General features: G+C 37.2%; 1 protein-coding gene across 1 annotated transcript in view; it reads right to left on the reverse strand.

Moving 5' to 3' along the window:
- Positions 1–609: 609 nt before the first annotated feature.
- Positions 610–19001, reverse strand: part of lzts1 (leucine zipper, putative tumor suppressor 1) — a 39702-nt gene continuing 21310 nt past the window's right edge. The window contains exons 2-6 of the mRNA XM_073819073.1: positions 5880–6371; positions 4366–5214; positions 3834–4022; positions 3180–3374; positions 610–3080 (exon numbers count right to left, since the gene is read on the reverse strand). Coding sequence (XP_073675174.1) covers positions 2493–3080; positions 3180–3374; positions 3834–4022; positions 4366–5214; positions 5880–6233 — 2175 coding nt within the window. The 5' untranslated portion in view covers positions 6234–6371 and the 3' untranslated portion in view covers positions 610–2492. The remainder of the gene's footprint in view (positions 3081–3179; positions 3375–3833; positions 4023–4365; positions 5215–5879; positions 6372–19001) is intronic.

A 19001-nucleotide genomic window follows, 5' to 3' on the forward strand; every position in this document is an offset into this window, starting at 1 on the left:
CCAACACTGTGTCAAAGCTACTTGAACACACTGTAGTGTGGAAACACATGAACACTGAGCAGCGCTTGTTTAACACTGGGGAATATTACATAAATCTTACCTGTTTCATTCACGTAAGTCTGATGCATATGAATCACATTAAGTTTATTAATATGTTTATATTAAAACTATGTAATCCAAATGCATGGAAAAACTGCATGTAATTGAATTACATAAAGTTTATGTTTAGACCGAAACTTTTTTTTGAGTGTACACACATACTTCTAAATGTGTTTTAGCTGCACAACTTTTGTGTTATTTTGTGTTGAATGGACCTGAAGATCGTTGGAAATTGCTGCTACATTTATCTGCTTTTTGAGATGATGCAACATAATTCCATTTCTCTTTATTCTCTCTGGTAGCACGAGAATGCTAAATGCGGGATCAAATGCAAACAAATACAACAAAGAAGCTTATTTGTCTTTTTTGACTTGCGTACCTGTGTTGCAGATTGATGTCATCATCCCCTCTAGCAGTTGCATCGCTTTTACCAACTTTGCTATTGAATATTGTTTAGGCATCGTCCCATATGTCAACTATAAAATAACAGATTGAAAACCAACTGCAACATTATTCAGAAAAAAATCTTAATTTATTTAATTAAAATAAATAAGAAATATACAACACATACATGCATTCAAATGCACCGAGAGACAGCCTTACATCCCACAACCACCCTGTACCATCAATAATATGATTATCAGTTTGTTGTTATCAAATCAAGACTCCTGGAAGCTCTAGGGATGATAACTCACAAGGCAGCTTTTTGGAAGTTGTTGTATGATGAAACATTGGGTAACAAATTTGCACAATGAAAAACGGAAACAGTCTCAGTGCTGCCCACCTCAATCTATCTGTTTGCTGTTTTAAACAACATTGCTAGGAAAAGTCCTGTGAATTGATAAAGAAAGTATTGTATTACATCAAAGTGCTATAAAGGAGAACACACTACTCTGTGATGGCCACCTTGTTTCATCACCTGGTTTTCTCCAGTGAATGTAAAAAGAACTTGTTTCATTTGTGTATAACATACCGTTGTACCGCCAGGCTTCTCCTAGCTAGACAAAATCGTTTTGATAGCATTTTGGAATGATACCCAATTAAATTTCTGTACTTCTACGAAGTGTAAAATGGATCACTGTAGGAGTTTTAAAAGAATAAATATGAGTGAACAACGTTTGTGGCTTTTAAAGAAAACATCCACTTTCCTTGAATGTAAAACAAAAGTACAAAAGAGTGAGTAAAGTAATTGTAGTTTTCCTATACAAATCAGACATGTCTGCGAGTGAAAGTGACTTGACCATACTTCAGCAGAAACTGTACAATGTCTATGGTTCAACGTTGATAGTATAGTACTGGTAGCACAAGAGTTCAGTTAAAAAGCTGCAAAGGAAGTATGAAATACTTTAGATGAACAATGAAATCTGTATCTGGACATTTGTGAACAGTGCATTTGCATTTAACATCATATCGTCTCCCTGTATGAGCCACTATATTCCTCTACACAGATTGTTTCTATGAGCCCATCTGCCAAGACATTGGTGATAAAGATTCTTGTCATATAAAAAGAAAGAGAGAGTGCAAAGCTAGCAATTACAGCAAATGAAACATTCATATCACTTTTTCACCCTGTAGTGAGACTGTACAATTGTTTGAGGTTTAGGCAAGAAGCGCTGGATTGTTTGAATTAGTGGGAGGTAAAGCATTCAGTTGGATGTGCACAGATTAAAGGTGCTGTAAGCAATGTTAGCCATTCTGGAATTTCTGCTGAATTAATCTCTAATTTAGACTTGCACAAGCTTTTCGTAACTCTTACCATTGTAATCAGAGATTAGCAGGAAAACAATAGCGCATCTTATTGTTGCCAAGCTAAATGCTAACGAAATCGTATTCTTGCATGGTGAACCAACAACTGTCAACTGCTTATGAAACTTAATGTGGTGCTTAACTTGAATTATTTAAGTTAAATTATACAGGTCTTCAACTGCCAAACTCCTAGACACCTGCTTCCTATTCACTGCCTGCTCTATGAATGCACAAAATGACTGACAGGCAGAAAATGCTTAAATGGCTAAACAAAGAATCTGACCGTGGTCAGTTATTTTGAGTTTACAGAGTTTGCGGGTGCCACAGAAACAGATGTGATGGTTTATGGGAACACTAATTCAGACAAGTAAGAGTGTCATTCTAATAAACAAAATTGCTTACTGCACCTTTAATAGAAAGTTATTCAAAAATGCACATGGCTAACATCCTACGATTTTAAGTTAAGTGGTTGATTTAAAAGGAGAAAAGATTGGGTGGTATGTACAAGTGACGTTACACTCTTGAGTTTCTTAAGACATCTTAAAATCTCCTGTGACATCTTGTTTCTTCCCTTTACTCCACCCACTAGTACATTCACCCTTTTAAGACCATTCGGTTAATTGTGAAAACATTCCTCGTCTATGACCTTATATCTCTGTGGCTACAATTTTATCAAAGTTCAGGTCAGAGCTATGGCTGTCCATGTCAATCTCTGGCCGACTGTCCATCTCCGCCGTCAACTCCCTCAGAATCTTCTCCAAGTCCTTGTTCTTTCTGTACATCTGTAGGTAATTGTACTGCAACTGCTTTTGGTATCTGATTACTTTGTCTTTCTCTTTATTCCATGTTTGTCTCTCCTGCTGGAAGCTGTTTATCATCTTATGTTTCTTTTGCTTCTCTTCCTTCAGTTCCCCTCTCAGCCTCTCTACCTCCTTCTGTAGGGCATCCAAGTCTGCAGTCCCTCCATTATGATTCAGTGTTTTACTGGCACTTGTTCCATCCTGGGCTTTGGATTTGGCTTGACCAGTCCCAAAGGCCTCCATTCGGGCTTGGCTTATCTGCAGTTGCAGCTGTTGCTCCTCAACTTTGGCTCTCATGGTCATTAGCTGCTGTTGCTCCTCTTTGGCCATTGCTAAGTCCTGCTTCATGCCCTTGATGTCCGTTTCCAGCATGTTCACTTTCTCTCTGAGGAGGTCAGCTTCGTTCTTCTTTCTTTGAAACTCATTTTTAGATACCTTTTTTAAAAAAAAAAAAAAGGAAAATATCAAAGTCAGTTATATGAGATGGTACAGCATGCAGTAACAAATGTTAAAGTAATATCAGTGAACACTGACCTCAACCTCAGCACTCCGCTGGTGAAGTGCTTCCTCAAACTCCTTGATCTTCTTTTCCAGTTCTTCCATCTTGCATCTGGAATCCTTCAGAGAGGCTTTGAGACTGACAATCTCACTGAGTTTGTTTCCGACATCAGCCTGGGAATCCCTAAGTTGTTGCTTTAGCAGAGAAATCTCACCTGACTTCTGGCACACCTACACAAATAAAAAATCATGAACATATATGTGTTAAGTAGTTTATGTAACAAGTGCATTGATTTTCATTATATTCACATTTTTCATTATATGATGTTCCAAACGTGAGTTCAGGAGGAGCCTAATCATTATGAGCCTATATAAGCAGCACTCATTGCACCGTCCCAGGGTCAATTCTTCCAGCATCCCTCCACCTCCCCATCTCCTCCTCTATTGCTTTTATTCTCCTTCTAGGTTAGGGGTGCCCAAACTAGGTTATGGAAGTATGGCCTTTCATGACAGAATGTGGGCACCCCTGCTCTAGGTAGTACCACAATAGGGGGTTGAAATCTGAGCTCAAGTTGAGCCTCAGGTTCGAGCCTCCATTGAGGACACTGAGCCAAGTTCGTTTACCATTAACCGTCAGGACTGGATGGGCAGGCAAACAAGTCAAACAACAATAAATTCTTAGGGACTAACCTCCCACTGTGTCTCTTCTAGAGTGGGTACTAGGTTTTTCTGGCTCTCATAGATTTGGAGTCGGCTTTCTGCAGTGTCACGGTCCCGGTTAAGCTGGTCCACCTCCTCCTGCAGACGTTCCTTGTCCTGTTGAAGCTGTATCACCTGAAGCTGCAATAACTGTTGGGCTCTCAAAGCCCTCTGAGACACCTGCAGGTTACACAAACCATCATTAAGATCTGCCTGGATAAAGGTGAATAGTGTACTTCAGGGGTTCTCAAATCTGTCCCACAAGATCCATTTTCCTGCAGAGTTCCCACCCTAATCAAACACACCTAAACAAGTTCACTAGAAAGTTACAGGAAGGTGAGTTTGGTCAAGGTTGAAGCTAAACTTTGCAGGAAAATGGATCTTGTGGGCCAGAGTTGAGAACCCCTGGAATACTTGGTTAAACCGTCAAGCCAAGATAAGGCACTATTATGGCTTTTGCAATCAAACTAAACTTCATATATTCACATTCCCTTCAAACCTATGAATATTGTAAACCACTTACTTGACGGAGTTTTGTAGAACAGCGTTGTTTCAACCCCTGCATCTCCTCAGCACAGTAGCGTTGCTTCTCTTCAAATAGATGACACGTGTCTGTCTCCTTCTCCTCAAGGCTAGTTTGTAACTCCGCCAACTCGGTTTCACGTTCTAGAAGCTTCCGCTCCAGCTGCTGTATCAGCGATTCATCCATTGAAAGTGGTGATCGAACACAGCCCCCAGTAGATGATGGTTTTGTTGGGCTTTGCTCTGAAATTGTAAACCTGTGTTCCAGAAGCAGCTCTTGGTTTCCAGAAAAATCCATCTTTGGCTCAGTAGATGAAACCGTTAGTGCTGCAGCAGTTATTTCTCTGTTCATATTTATTGCTGCCGCCACACTTTCACTCAGAACACCAATGGATCTTGTATTGACATTCGTCGACTCACCATTTCTGTTTGTATCACAAAATCCATTGGTCCAACTGTTTCCACCATTAGTCCCACTAAACATCCAACTGGATCCAGAGTTTCCATTCATCCCTGCTACACCCCCCTGTGGGTTCTGAGATGTGTCCATGTTTTGGGCAAGGCCTCCATGTCGTGCCATGTGGTTAGTTGAAGTGCTTAGGTTGTCCATCTGGCTGCTGCCACTGGTGCTGTGAGTGGGCAGGCTGGACATAGAGTTCCTTCCAGAGTCAGAGAAGGTACCAGAATTTGTCTCCAGCTTGGGATCCTGAAGATCTTTTAGCCTGTCTATAGGACTAATTCTTTTGCCCAGAATAGTGCTCAAGTTGTTATGAGTCTCCACCGAGGAACTGCTGCTTCGAGGAAGAACAGGCTTGAAGGCGGTGGGTCGAATTAAAGCATTCTCTATACTCTAAAAGAAAGAGGACAAAAAAAAGTTAGATGAGTGTTTTTGTGATTTGGAGTGCACTACGACCAAGTGATCATTCACTCATGCTTATGGCAGGATGCTCTTCATCTTAAAACCTATTGATCAGATGCTCTCAAAGCAATTACTCTCACTCGAACTGCCAGGACAATTTCAACAACATCAAGAATCCTTCTTTCTTATTCCACTCCTTTTTTTCCCAGCTATTTCCTCTTACATATGGTTATGTTTAACCCATGGTTTAGCATTAACTTCCTGACCTAGTACAACTGGGCTCATTTTCCTAGCTAGATACTTCATAAATAAGGCTATTCAGGGAAAGAGGTGCTTGCCTGCTTGCAAGTGCCACACCGCCATTGGACCGAATCTCTGGAGAGATCAATGCATTCTTACCTCGTCAATCTGGAGGTTTAATTAAATGGAGCAGACACTGCTAAGCTCTTAGTGAAAGTGTCAGGGACTGTTGGGGATTACTTAACATCAACTATACTTGACTGTTGTTTGATTTTGTGTGATAACAATGGCAGGGGGATGGGCCTTCTTTTGGTTTTGGCTGCTTTAAAGCGAACTGCTTCCAAAGCTTCCATTTTGCTTTATTATTACCGTAATACACAATACGCTTTGTTTATTCTATGGCTAACTCTAGTTACCTTTTCTAGTTTTCCAGACAGTGGAACTAATTCTGGTGGCCCTCCTCTCCTGTCCATCTCATTGTCCATCTCAGCTGTTCTTCCTTGACTGTCTTCAGCTGTATTACTGTTAGCAGTTCGGGGCTTGTTGCTGACCTTGATGTAAAAGAAGTCGTCGTTTTTGCCTGAATGATAGCTGACTTTTGAGTTGTTGTTGGTGCTGCAGTGGTCCTGAGAGAAGCCATACTTCAGAAGGCCATCCAAGCTACGGCCTGTTTTCTTAGACTGAAGCCCCTTTTTGACTTTGTTTTCAGAGGCTTTGCAGTGTTTGCTGTGGAGGCTATGGCCTGATATCAAACTGCTGACACTACCCATGTTTCCTGGGACATCTGGAGAAAGCAGGTGGTGGTCTTGGTGGTGGCAGGTGTATAATTACAGAATTTTAATGATGGAGGAAGGTCTGATGGACTCATAGCCTTGTGTGGAGATCCTTCTTATTCCCATTTGGGAAACCTGGTAAAACATGGATTTTAAGAAATGTAGTGAGATGTCTCCTGTTGTTATTTAAGCAGTACAGCACCAGAGTTTATGCAGAATTTGTCTTAAAGTTTACTTTACTTAACGTTCGTTAGGTCAGCAAACAGACAAAAACAGGAACTACAGTATGTTTTGTTGGCTCTTTGCCCACATGGGCAACAATAGGGGTAGCTAATGGCAGTTACCCTGAATATCCTGATTTACAATATGGAGACCACACTTTGAACAAGTACCAAGAACACCCTCCTCTTTGACAAACAAAGGCAAATGCCAGCTTGAAATTAGTGTGACTAGGTCAACATCTATTCATATTACTTGGTCAGTAGGTCAAAAGACCTGCCAATTACTTTTTTTTTCTCTCTCTCTCTTCTTGTCAGGCTATCGAAAACAATGAGTATGTTTACATGTGTTTTAAGTGATTTCTGCTAGGCTAAAACAGTGTTTTCTTACAATATTATGTAAATGCTTAAGTACAGTCAAACATACCGGTCCGATTTTTGTGAAGTTAGACAAATAATGTGATTGAAGCTCTGCTTCATTCAGAATGTACACACTTCAATCCACTATGGTTGGCATCTTCCAAATATATATATTAAATATTCAATCCTTTTAAAAATATTTTAGTTGCCATGTATAGTTAGCTCAAACATAACGGTGCATGTAAAAATACTTAACATTTTTGCATATTTCATTAAATCAAACAGGTATTATTTGGGACATTCTGACTTGCTTATGAACTAACTTACAGTACATATTAGTGTGCATATATAAGACTCCATATGTTGGACATAATATTGTAATCATGGGGTCCCACTAGGGAGACAGGACCTGTCAGTCACCTGACAACAGTTCAAGAGTACCAAAGCTCTGTCACCAGCCACTCAACCTTCTTTTATGATTCATATGTGCCTAAAGCATATATTGCACATCCATAATCAACACATCATGCCTTCCATCTGTCTTCCAGAGCAGATAGAGAGGGGCTTTACGAACAAAAGACCTGCCACGATTATCACACGTGGCTTTGTATAACTGGCCTAATTGTGATGGCTGATATGTTAAAGGCTTATTAGCTAGAAAGAACACAGCAGCAAATGTGCCAGCTGTTTCTTAATTATTAATATCACATTATGAATTCATGCATTCCAGAGAAATTATATTTTTTTGTTAACTTTGCTGCCTCGCAGCTGCTTTTAGAGAAAAGCATATATGCAACCACATCTGGTTGTTTCTATCTCTTTCTATACTCCTTAAGTAGCATGCTGTTTCAGAATCAAATAAAACAGATATTATAGAGGCATAAACACTGATTCAGCTGTTTGTACTCTGTTACCATTGCCAGAAGGATGATATTCCACAAACAACTCAATTATCATTCATGCGGTTTTCAAATAATTAATATTGTTGAATACTACTTTTGCATACTTAGAAATAAACACATCTGCTTCAGCAGAAGGACTTAATGGCTTCAGGCAGCCCTTTGGCAGTCCCTTCCAATGAAAAGCCATCTCATCAGTGCCTTTGTTTAAAGGAGTCACACATATTTTGTCCTCCAGGCATGCCAAGCAATGATGTAATGCTAATGCTCTTCTTTTATGCAGCGCTACAAATTAATCGCAAGGCTTGACATTATTATCAATTCAGACGTTCACCTAATATGTAGTTGTCATGAATTGAAAGTCCAAGGAAACCCATTTAAAACAATTGCCATAAATCACTGGAACATGCAAAATGTTTTGTGTCAACAAACAGAGGGAGTATTTTTTGTGGTAAGTTTGCATTTTTTATTTTGTATACTACATAACACGCATAATCGAGAAGCAAGCTGTATGCACTGCACATTATTACTATTAATGCATTTTTTTTCAGGTACAAAACATTCAGCAAAAGTCAAGTCAGACATTGCATTGTGCTTTGACACATGCACAGACATCACTTCCCACCATGTGCTGCGGGTAAACAATCTCACTTGGAGCGTCTCAATTTCTGTCTAGCATCTGTAACCAAAAATTGCCTCTTTACTATCAAGTTCAAAGGCTTACCGGAATAAAATAGATGATAAGATGGCACTTACTTTCCAGACAAATAAATCCACAGGCGCTGTGTTTGTCAAATCTGAATCAAATCTCCTTTGCATGCTCTCCGTAGCGAGTCAGAATGTGTTTGTCCTTGAGTGAACCACCGAATACTCTATAGTCTGCTTGTAGACAAGAGTCTACCATGCAAAGGGGGCGGATCTTATCACTATTCACCAGTTTTTTTCCCCCTCATATCTTTTTTTGGAATAACCGACATGCAAATGTTGCTGGGAGACGGGACCCCAGTGTCCCCTGGGGTCCCATGGGGCAAGGAGGGGGCAGAGACCATTACACCTCTTTACATAAGACGTGTGCCGCTAAAGAGATTAACTCACTGCTGCTTACAATGAGCTGCGTGCCCCCCTCTGTCACACTTACTTTCTCTCCCGCTCTTACTCGGTCACACACCCTAACATAACACATTCATACGCAAACCAATGCACAAGTTTTAGAAGCTTTTCTGACTCTTGCTAATTTTGTATTGGTAATATCTTTCACTGTTTTCTGTACAAACAAACACACACACACACACACTTCTCCCACTTGGCTCCCTTTGCCGCTTTCCCCTCCTCTCTAAACTGCCCTGCACCCACTCTGAACAAACACCCCTCCAGGAAAAGAAAGAAGAGCTTGATGTTCCCTCCCTCCGTCTGTGTCTTTGTCCACTGAAGTGTGCCTGTTTTGTGTGAGGTTCAGTGAGCTTGAACATTTATTTAGGCTGAGTGCTACATTTACACCATAAAATAAATGACTCTCTAACTGCCTCTCAAAAAGAAGCGTGTTGCCGTAAAGTGCAGAAGGTGTCTTTTTGGGCAGATGCTTGTGTTTATAAAATCAACATTAAAATGCCAAAGCAGTCAAATATTTTAATGGCCTCCAAAAGCAGTTGAACATGTTTAGATGACCCTCTTGATACTTTCTTATTGTAGTAGTCAAACACAAGTGGACCTTCGGCTTGAGTGCTGACTACAGTAATAACTCTGTCATAATCAGATTTTTTGTTCCATTTTTCAGGAAAAAAAGAACAAAAAGCTGTCTTAAAACAAGATTTTTCAGTACTTTATGTGTAAGTTAATAAGTTTATAACATCTATCTATCTATCTATCTATGGTTCTATCTGTCGTTCTATGGCTCTATCTGTGGTTCTATCTATCGTTCTATCATTCTATCTATCGTTCTTACATTCTATCGTTCTATCTATCGTTCTATCTATAGTTCTATCGTTCTATCATTCTATCTATCAGTCTATCTATCATTCTTACGTTCTATCTATCGTTCTATCTATAGTTCTATCGTTCTTATGTTCTAACTATCGTTCTATCTATCATTCTTATGTTCTATCTATCGTTCTGTCTATAGTTCTATCATTCTATCATTCTATCTATCGGTCTATCTATCATTCTTACGTTCTATCTATCGTTCTTATGTTCTATCTATCGTTCTGTCTATAGTTCTATCATTCTGTCTGTCTGCCTATCTATCTATCTATCTATCTATCTATCTATCTATCTATCTATCTATCTATCTATCTATCTATCTATCTATCTATCTATCTATCTATCTATCTATCTATCTATCTATCTATCTATCTATCTATCTATCTATCGTTCTATCGTTCTATCGTTCTATCTATCGTTCTATCGTTCTTTCTATCGTTCTATCTATCGTTCTATCTATCGTTCTATCTATCGTTCTATCTATCTATCGTTCTATCGTTCTATCGTTCTATCTTATGTTCTTTCTATCTATCTATCTATCTATCTATCTATCTATCTATCTATCTATCTATCTATCTATCTATCTATCTATCTATCTATCTATCTATCTATCTATCTATCTATCTATCTATCTATCTATCTATCGTTCTATCTATCGTTCTATCTATCGTTCTATCTATCGTTCTATCTATCTATCTATCTATCGTTCTATCGTTCTATCGTTCTATCGTATGTTCTTTCTATCGTTCTATCTTATGTTCTATCTATCGTTCTATCTATCGTTCTATCTTATGTTCTATCTATCGTTCTATCTTATGTTCTATCTATCGTTCTATCTTATGTTCTATCTATCGTTCTATCTTACGTTCTATCTATCATTCTTACGTTCTATCTATCATTCTTACGTTCTATGAAAAGTAAATATTCTAAGAAATAATTGATGAAAATAATCTTTATATTTACAATATCTTTTTATAAAAATGTTTTTTTTTTACTTAAGTCATTGTAAAATATAAACTCGCAATTCTGAGATGTAAACTTCAGATTCAGAATTTTTTATCTTAATTTATATATAAAATTGCAATTGTGAGTAATAAAGTCAGAATTGTGAGACAAACTTACAATTCTGACTTTTTTCTCAGAATTGCGTATTATTAACTAACAATTGTGGGTTATAAAGTCATAATTGTAAAATATGAACTCGCAGAGATATAAACTTGCAATTGTGCAGTAACAAAGTCAGAATTGTGAGACAGTCGCAATTCTGAGACGTAAAGTTAGAAATGTGAAACAAGCTTGCAATTCTAAGAAGTTGCAATTGCGAGCAGTGAAGTCAGAATTGTAAAATATAAACTTGCAATTCTAAGAAATGAAGTTGCAATTGTGAGATATAAATTTAAAATTCTGACTTTCACATAATTGCGAGTTTATATCTCGCAATTGTGACTTTTTTTTTTACTCAGAATTTCAAGTTTATATCTTTCGTATTTCTGACTTTTTTTCTCAGAATTGCATGATATAAACTCAAAACTACGGTAAAGTCAGAATTGAGAGATACAAATTGCAATTCTGACTTTTTATCTGAAAATTGAGATAAAAACTTGCAGTTGTGAGTTCTAAAGTCAGAATTGTGAGATAAAGTCGCAATTCTGAGAAATAGTCAGAATTGCAAGATATAAACTGACAATTGAGTTATAAAGTCAGAATTGTAAACTACAAACTTGAAATTCTGAAAAATTAAGTAGGAAATCTAAGAAATGGTCACAATTGTGAGATATAAACTTACAATTAGGAATTTTTATAAGCTTTAATAAGAATATTAAACCTCAGATGGTAATAATAGATTTCTACAATACAAATTAAACTCAGCACATTTGTTTTAAGTCCATTTGTGGATTATATTTTTGTGCCTATTCTCAGATTTCTCAGAAATTAACATAAGCATTTTCCCCCAACAATTGTTCTAAACTCTTGTTCTAAAGTCGTCATATAACTGTCTCTGAAAACGATAAAAATATCTAAGAGTAAACTCATAATGTCATAAAACCCACTACACAGCTATTGCTCCTCTCCCAAGTTTCTGCATCTGTGTACATTCATCTGAAGCGCAAATTCAGCACCGTGGGGACCAGAACAAAGAAGGCAGACTTTCAGATAATCAATCTGGCTGTGAAACTCTATCCAAACTCTGCGGAAGCAACCCTTTGTCCAAAACACCAAGGTTGAAAGAGTTGAACTTTAGATTCAGAGTTTACAAAACATTTTACAAGCTAATCTTAAAGGGGAAAATGCTTTTTGAAAGCATTTGCATGGTTCTGTCACACCACGTCCCTTCCGAGTATTAATTTCATTGCACCCCGACAAGATGTTATTTTGGGGGTGAAGTTTGATTTGGCAAGACGGCAGCAGAAGGCACGGTATTGATTCTTCAGATGCTCTTTGTAAGTGCTTAGTGGAGGGATCAATGTAATCAATATGTAAAAACAGGCCGTAGCCGTGGACAATGGACTGGCACATTTGCAAGTGTGTGAGGAATCAAAGGTCCCCCAGTCTACGGCTGTGGCCCCTCGGGACAGGGCGCATAGACAACACGTTGAATACGTTTCTTTAAATTATGAATGTGGATTTAAGTGTCTAGGAGTTCCCTGAGGATTTGTTGTTTAATATGGTATCTTGCTATGAAAGTGAGAGTGCAGCAGTGTAATAATGAGATATGCATTTATGCATAATGTCATACACCCTTACTGGTCTCTTCAGGATAGGACCATTTTTGATTTATGACATCTTCAGTTGCAGTTCTTTATTTCAATCGGGCGAAGACTGATGTCATATGTGCCAGATGACTGTTGTGAACAAATAAAAAAACCTCTAACTGACTAAAAAAAAAGTATGTTTTGAACTATTTTTATTAAATTATTACTTTAGGTTTTTATTTTTATTTAAGTTAAAGGGATTGTGCACCTGTCTCAGTTGCATTGCTGTCTATGCAGGGTCAGAAAGCTTTTGGATTTCATCAAAAATATCTTAATTTCTTCTCCTAAGATGAGTGAAGGTCTTATGGGTTTAAAAGAAAATGAGGGTGAGTAATTAAAGACAGAATTAAATTTTTGGGGTAAGCCCTTTAAATCAAGTCCATTAGAACATTTTACTACAAATTTATATTTCCATCTCTGCTCACATTTTGGCCTGTAGAATAATCTATCACCAGATTCTCTTAAAAATAACTACCTGATCTCATGACCAAAATGTACCTTGTTATAAAAATATATATATATTTTTACTTAAAAACGAGACAAAACTATGAAAGCCAGTTTACGCCAATGAATAATAAAAAAAGGTAGTTGCAACTTTTTTTTCTTGCAATTGCGAGTTTACATCTCGCAATTCAGACTTTTTTTCTTAGAATTGTGATATAAACTCACAATTGTGGGTTATAAAGTCAGAATTGTAAAATATAAACTCTGAATTCTGAATTTGTATCTCAAAATTTAGATGTTAACTCGCAATTGTGAGTAATAAAGTCAGAATTGTGAGACATAAACTTATAATTCTGACTTTTTTCTCAGAATTGCATGATAAACTTGCAATTGTGGGTTATAAGTCAGAATTGTAAAATATAAACTTGCAATTCTGAATTTTTATCTCAAAAATTAGACAAACTCGCAACCGTGAGTAATAAAGTCAGGATTGTGAGACATAAACTTACAATTCTGACTTTTTTCTCAGAATTGTAAAATATAAACTCGCAATTCTGATATATAAAGTCCAATTTGTGAGACAAAGTTTTAATTCTGAGAAATAAAGTCAAAATTGGGTTATAAGTCAGAATTGTGAAATATAAACTCGCAAATCTGAGAAATAAAGTCGCAGTTGTAAGCAATAAAGTCAGATTTGTGAAATATAACCTTGCATTTCTGATTGTTTATCTCAAAATTGAAATATAAACTCGCAATTGGGAGTTATAAAGACAGAAGACAGTCGCAATTCTGATAAGTTGCAATTTAGAGCAGTGAAGTCAGAATTGTAAAATATAAACTTGCCATTCCGAGAAATCACAATTCTAAGAAATACAGTCGCAATTGCGAGATATAAACTTACAATTCTTACAATTTCCCATAATTATGAGTTTATATGGCGGTATGTATTTCGCGTCTCGCAAAAAAATTCCCACAGTTACGTTTTCGTCATGAGATCAGGTTGAAAATGAAAGACTCCAAAAGAGGGTTTCATGGTGATGCCATAGAAGAACCATTTCTGATTTTTAAAATGGCCATTTTTTTTCAATTCCAAGCAATAAAGTCAGATTTGTGAAATATAACCTGACTTTTGATCTCAAAATTGAAATATAAACTTGCAATTGAGTTATAAAGTCAGAATTGTGCGACAGTCGCAATTTTGAGACGTAAAGTTAGAAATGTGAAACATAAGCTTGCAATTCTGAGAAATAAATTTGTGATTTTGAGCAGTGAAGTCAGAATTGTGAATTATAAACTTGCAATTCTAAGAAATATAGTCACAATTCTGAGAAATAAAGTTGCAATTGCGAGATATAAACTTTTTGATATGACTTTTTCCACATAATTGCGAGTTTATATCTCGCAGTTGTGACTTTTTTTTACTCAGAACTGCAAGTTTATGACTCTCATATTTCTGACTTCTTTTCTCAGAATTGCATGATATAAACTCAAAACTGCGATAAAGTCAGAATAGAGAGATAAAACTGTGAGTTTCTAAAGTCAGAATTCTGAAACAAAGTCGCAATTCTGAGAAATAGTCAGAATTGCAAGATATAAACTCACAATTGAGTTATAAAGTCAGAATTATAAACTTGAAGAAAACTTAATTCTGAAAAATTAAGTTGGAAATCTGAGAAATAGTCACAATTGCGAGATATAAACTCACAATTGAGTTATAAAGTCAGAATTATAAACTTGAAAAAAACTTGAAATTCTGAAAAATTAAGTTGGAAATCTGAGAAATAGTCACAATTGCGAGATATAAACTCACAATTGAGTTATAAAGTCAGAATTATAAACTTGAAGAAAACTTAATTCTGAAAAATTAAGTTGGAAATCTGAGAAATAGTCACAATTGCGAGATATAAACTTACAACTGAGAATTTTTATAAGCTTTTATAAGAATATTAAACCTCCGATGTTAATTATAGGTTTCTACAATACAAATTCAATTCAGCACAATTGTTTTAAGTCCATTTGTGGATTATGTTTTTGTGCCAATTCTCAGATTTCTCAGAAATGAACATAAAATAGCCAGTTTTTTCTTAGTGTGAAGAACATTTCAATAATCAGAAGAACTATTTTCCATTATGCACAAAAAAATAAAGGTTTTTCATTTGATTTGATGGTTCCATGAACAACTTTCAACGTTCAAGTTTTTTCAAGGTAATAAAATGTTCATCACACTCAGAAAAACCTGGTTCTTTCAAGAACTGTTTACTAAATGGTTTTTAGGGAACCCAAAATGTGAAAACACCCTTTTGAAATATATTTTTAAGAGTGTAAAAAATGTTTGTGCAATGAAAAGTTTCCATGGATGTCAAAGGTTCTTCATGGAACCTTAAATGCCAATAAATAATCTTTATTGTGAGTTTAGCTTGAAGTTTATGGTTTGTGATTTGCATTTAATGTCTATATAATAACTGACTCTTTGCCCTGTTAGCGAAGATCTTTTGAGCTGAATTTTCAGATTTTGGCCTTTGTAACCCTGGTGCTCGTTCAGACACTATTGTAATCGGCCAGCAGTAGGACACATGATTTACAGTTTGTCGGAGAGCTGGCTTTGGCTCTTCATGCTCTCGGCTGTTGTGTCATTGTTCTCAGAGACAGATGAGAACGATATGACCTAATCATACAGTCAATGAGCTGAGCTCAGCGGGAGCTGCGACACAGCAGCCGCGCATGTGTGCGGGAGGGGCTGGCCGCTAATAGATGCTTAGATGTTATTGAGGTGGAAAGTCGAGCTGCTTTAATTGGCCATGAACAACCTTTATCACAGACAGTGGGCCTCTTTTGAGAGTGTGTGTGTGTGTGTGTGTGCAGGGTTTTGTTCCCCTCACACGTTCCACTTGTTTGTCAACCTATGCGGGACAAAGACGTCCTATGAGAAGTGTGGCCAGCAGACGTTACCCAACGCATGGCCAATTCATTACTGCATGCATGCATAGAGACTCGGTTCGGGCCGTTGTACTGTAGAAGATTTACTGCGGTCTAAACAAAGCGTACACTGCTGCACTTTACCACACCTGGGACTGCCAGATGGCATCCACAGACTTACATCTGCACTGTTAAGATTTTATTTTTATTTGTTTATTATAAAATAAGTGTCTCTGTCATGGTGTGTATGACCATTTTAAGTTGCTCTGAGCTGTTTATATGTGGTACTAGATTTCTTGCAGAAATGTACACATTATTTCTTATAATTAATGTTGGAAACACCTGTGCTGCTTAGTGTTTTTATGGAGGCTCTAATGACCCCAGACTTCTAATATATTTTGTATATTTTTAGGAATATAAATATATACACTACCAGTCGAAAGTTTTTGAACAGTAAAATTTGTAATGTTTATTAAATAGGTCAATAACTGCTTTCTAGTTGAATATATTTTAAAATGAACTAAGAAATAAACTTATTCCTGTGATCAAAGCTAAATTTTCAGTTTCATTACTCCTTCGGAAATCATTCTAATATGCTGATTTGCTGTTCAAAAAACATTTATTATTATTATTATTATTATTATTATTATTATTATCAATAGTTGAGTATTTTTTTTTTTCTCAGGATGATGAATAGGAAGATCCAAAGATCAACATTTATCTGAAATAAAAAGCTTTTGTAACATTATACACTATACCATTCAAAATCTTGGAGTCAGAATAATTTTATTTATTTATTTATGAAAGAAATTAATACTTTTATTTAGCAAGGATGCTTCAAATTGATCAAATGTGATGCTAAAAACATTTATAATGTTACAACAGATTTTTATTTCAGATAAATGCTGTTCTTCTGAACTTTCTATTCATGAAAGAAACCTGAAAAAAATTCTACTCGGCTGTTTTCACCATAATAATGATATAAATAATAATAATTTAAGTTTATACGTTTTTTGAGCCTCAAATCAGAATATTAGAATGATTTCTAAAGGATCATGTGACTGGAGCAATGATGCTAAAATTCAGCTTTGAAATCACAGGGATAAATTACATTTTAAAATATATTCAAATAGAAAGCTAGAAAAAACATTTCAAAATTGTACTGTTTTAGCTGAACTTTGAATCAAATAAATGCAGGCTTGGTGAGCAGAAGAGACTTCTTTAAAAACGTTAAAATCTTACATTTTGACTAGTAGTGTATTTCTAAATATTTTCAAATATATCTGCATAACTATGCATAGGTTTTATTTGCACTTAATTTTATCTCTACATTTTTTTTTTTTAATGCTCCTTTGAACCCCTGAGAAAAATCAGTATCTAGATGGTACTGATCTATAGAAAATTACAACGAGACTGTACACATGCAAACAACAATTTTAGTTGCAATTTTAATGTTTGATTGCAACATTGTAGTTACTGATATAATAAAATAAATAACAGTCAAAAGCAGCAACAAATTGAAACTAATATCAAGAAAGTTTTGAAAAGCATTGAAACATGACACTCACTGTGTCTCAATGAAACTGTACCAGTGACACAGTTGTGACAGGTGATTTCTGGGAAATACTGAAACGTTATTATACATTTAGAGACCGATCAGACCTGTCTATAGAGTTGTTCACAGCTGGTGTGAACATAGTATTTACACTGGAGAGCAGCCAAACCTGGGAGTCCCGTGGGAATAATGTTTCTCAATTGCACAATCGGCTATGTGCCATAATGTAAGACTTCTCCTGCAATTACTCTCCCAGCCACTAAGGAGCGCTCCCCCTTGCAATGACTCTCCCTGCCACCAGGGGGCACCACCTGATGTGAACTCTTTGTTAGCACTTCTCATTAAGTTAATTGGTATCACCTGTATTTTGTTCTATTTAAGTCTGGCGATTTCATTGAGCTGTGTTCAGTCTTGAGCCTACCTTGTTTGGATTTACACAGTTCTATAAGTGCTGTTCTGTTTCTCTATTTGCCATATGGCCTTCTTTATGTTCTTGTTTTGTAAAGTTATTAGTGCCTTTATTTCTGTTTGAAAACTGAGACCAAGTAAAGACTGACAGTTTCTTGAGCAATCTAAGCCTCCTGGTTAACTTCTTCTTCTGCACGTGGGTCTCTTACAGACTGTCTTCCTCAGTAGACCAGAGATAGAAAAGTTGTATCCTCAGACTGAGAGACCCGGGTTCAAGACCCACTTCGGGAACTTTATAACATTTCCCCCCTGACAGCAAGACTGAACCATGGAGATAGACCCAGCAGAAGAACAGACTCCTACCTCTAATGTGGATCGTATTCTATCTGAACTCTCTAGCCAAGCTGCAGCCATTCACAAGCATGAACAGATTTTAACTGAGATTCTCCAGCATCTAAGACCTCAAGCCTCTCCAGTCTCATCAATCCAGTCTGTGTCTGAAACTGCTCTATTACAACCAACCCAATCTCAAGTTGTCTTTCAGCCAGGTCCACCAGCAGGTCTTCTCCCTGAGCCTAAACTTCCAGCCCCTGAGAGGTACGATGGGAACCCAGAGAGGTGTCGGGGATTTATTACACAGTGTACCCTTGCTTTTCAATTGCAGCCTAACAGTTTTCCTACAGAGAGCAGCAAAGTGGCATATACTCTTCTTGTGGGAAAGGCGCTGGATTGGGCTACAGCTCTCTGGGACCGGCAGTCTCCTCTCACAACCAGCAGTAAGCACTTCATAGCAGAGATGAAGAAGGTCTTTCACCACCCTGTTAGTGGAGCAGAGGTTGATAATCGACTCCTTCAGCTCACACAAGGAACACGCAGTGTGGCAGAGTTTGCTATCGAGTTCCGCACCCTAGCAACAGAGAGTGAGTGGGATCAGCGAGCCCTTAAAGCAGCGTTTCATCGTGCCCTATCACCCGAGTTAAAGGATGAACTGGCCTACAGAGATCCAGCCCCTGATTTAGAATCTTTGATTGATGTTGCCATCAGACTAGACAACCGTATCCGAGACCGTCAAGGCGAACGTCGTCGCGAGACTAGACTGCCTGAGGTCCAGGCCTCCACAGGTTTTATGGAACCTTCCTCACTGATGGGCTGTTCTGAGGAGCCAATGCAGCTAGGGAGGACCCGGTTATCACAGGCAGAGAGAGACAGACGCATGAGAGAGAAATGCTGCCTGT

Source organism: Garra rufa, chromosome 15 (genome assembly GCF_049309525.1).
Source record: "Garra rufa chromosome 15, GarRuf1.0, whole genome shotgun sequence".
Lineage (NCBI taxonomy): Eukaryota > Metazoa > Chordata > Actinopteri > Cypriniformes > Cyprinidae > Garra > Garra rufa.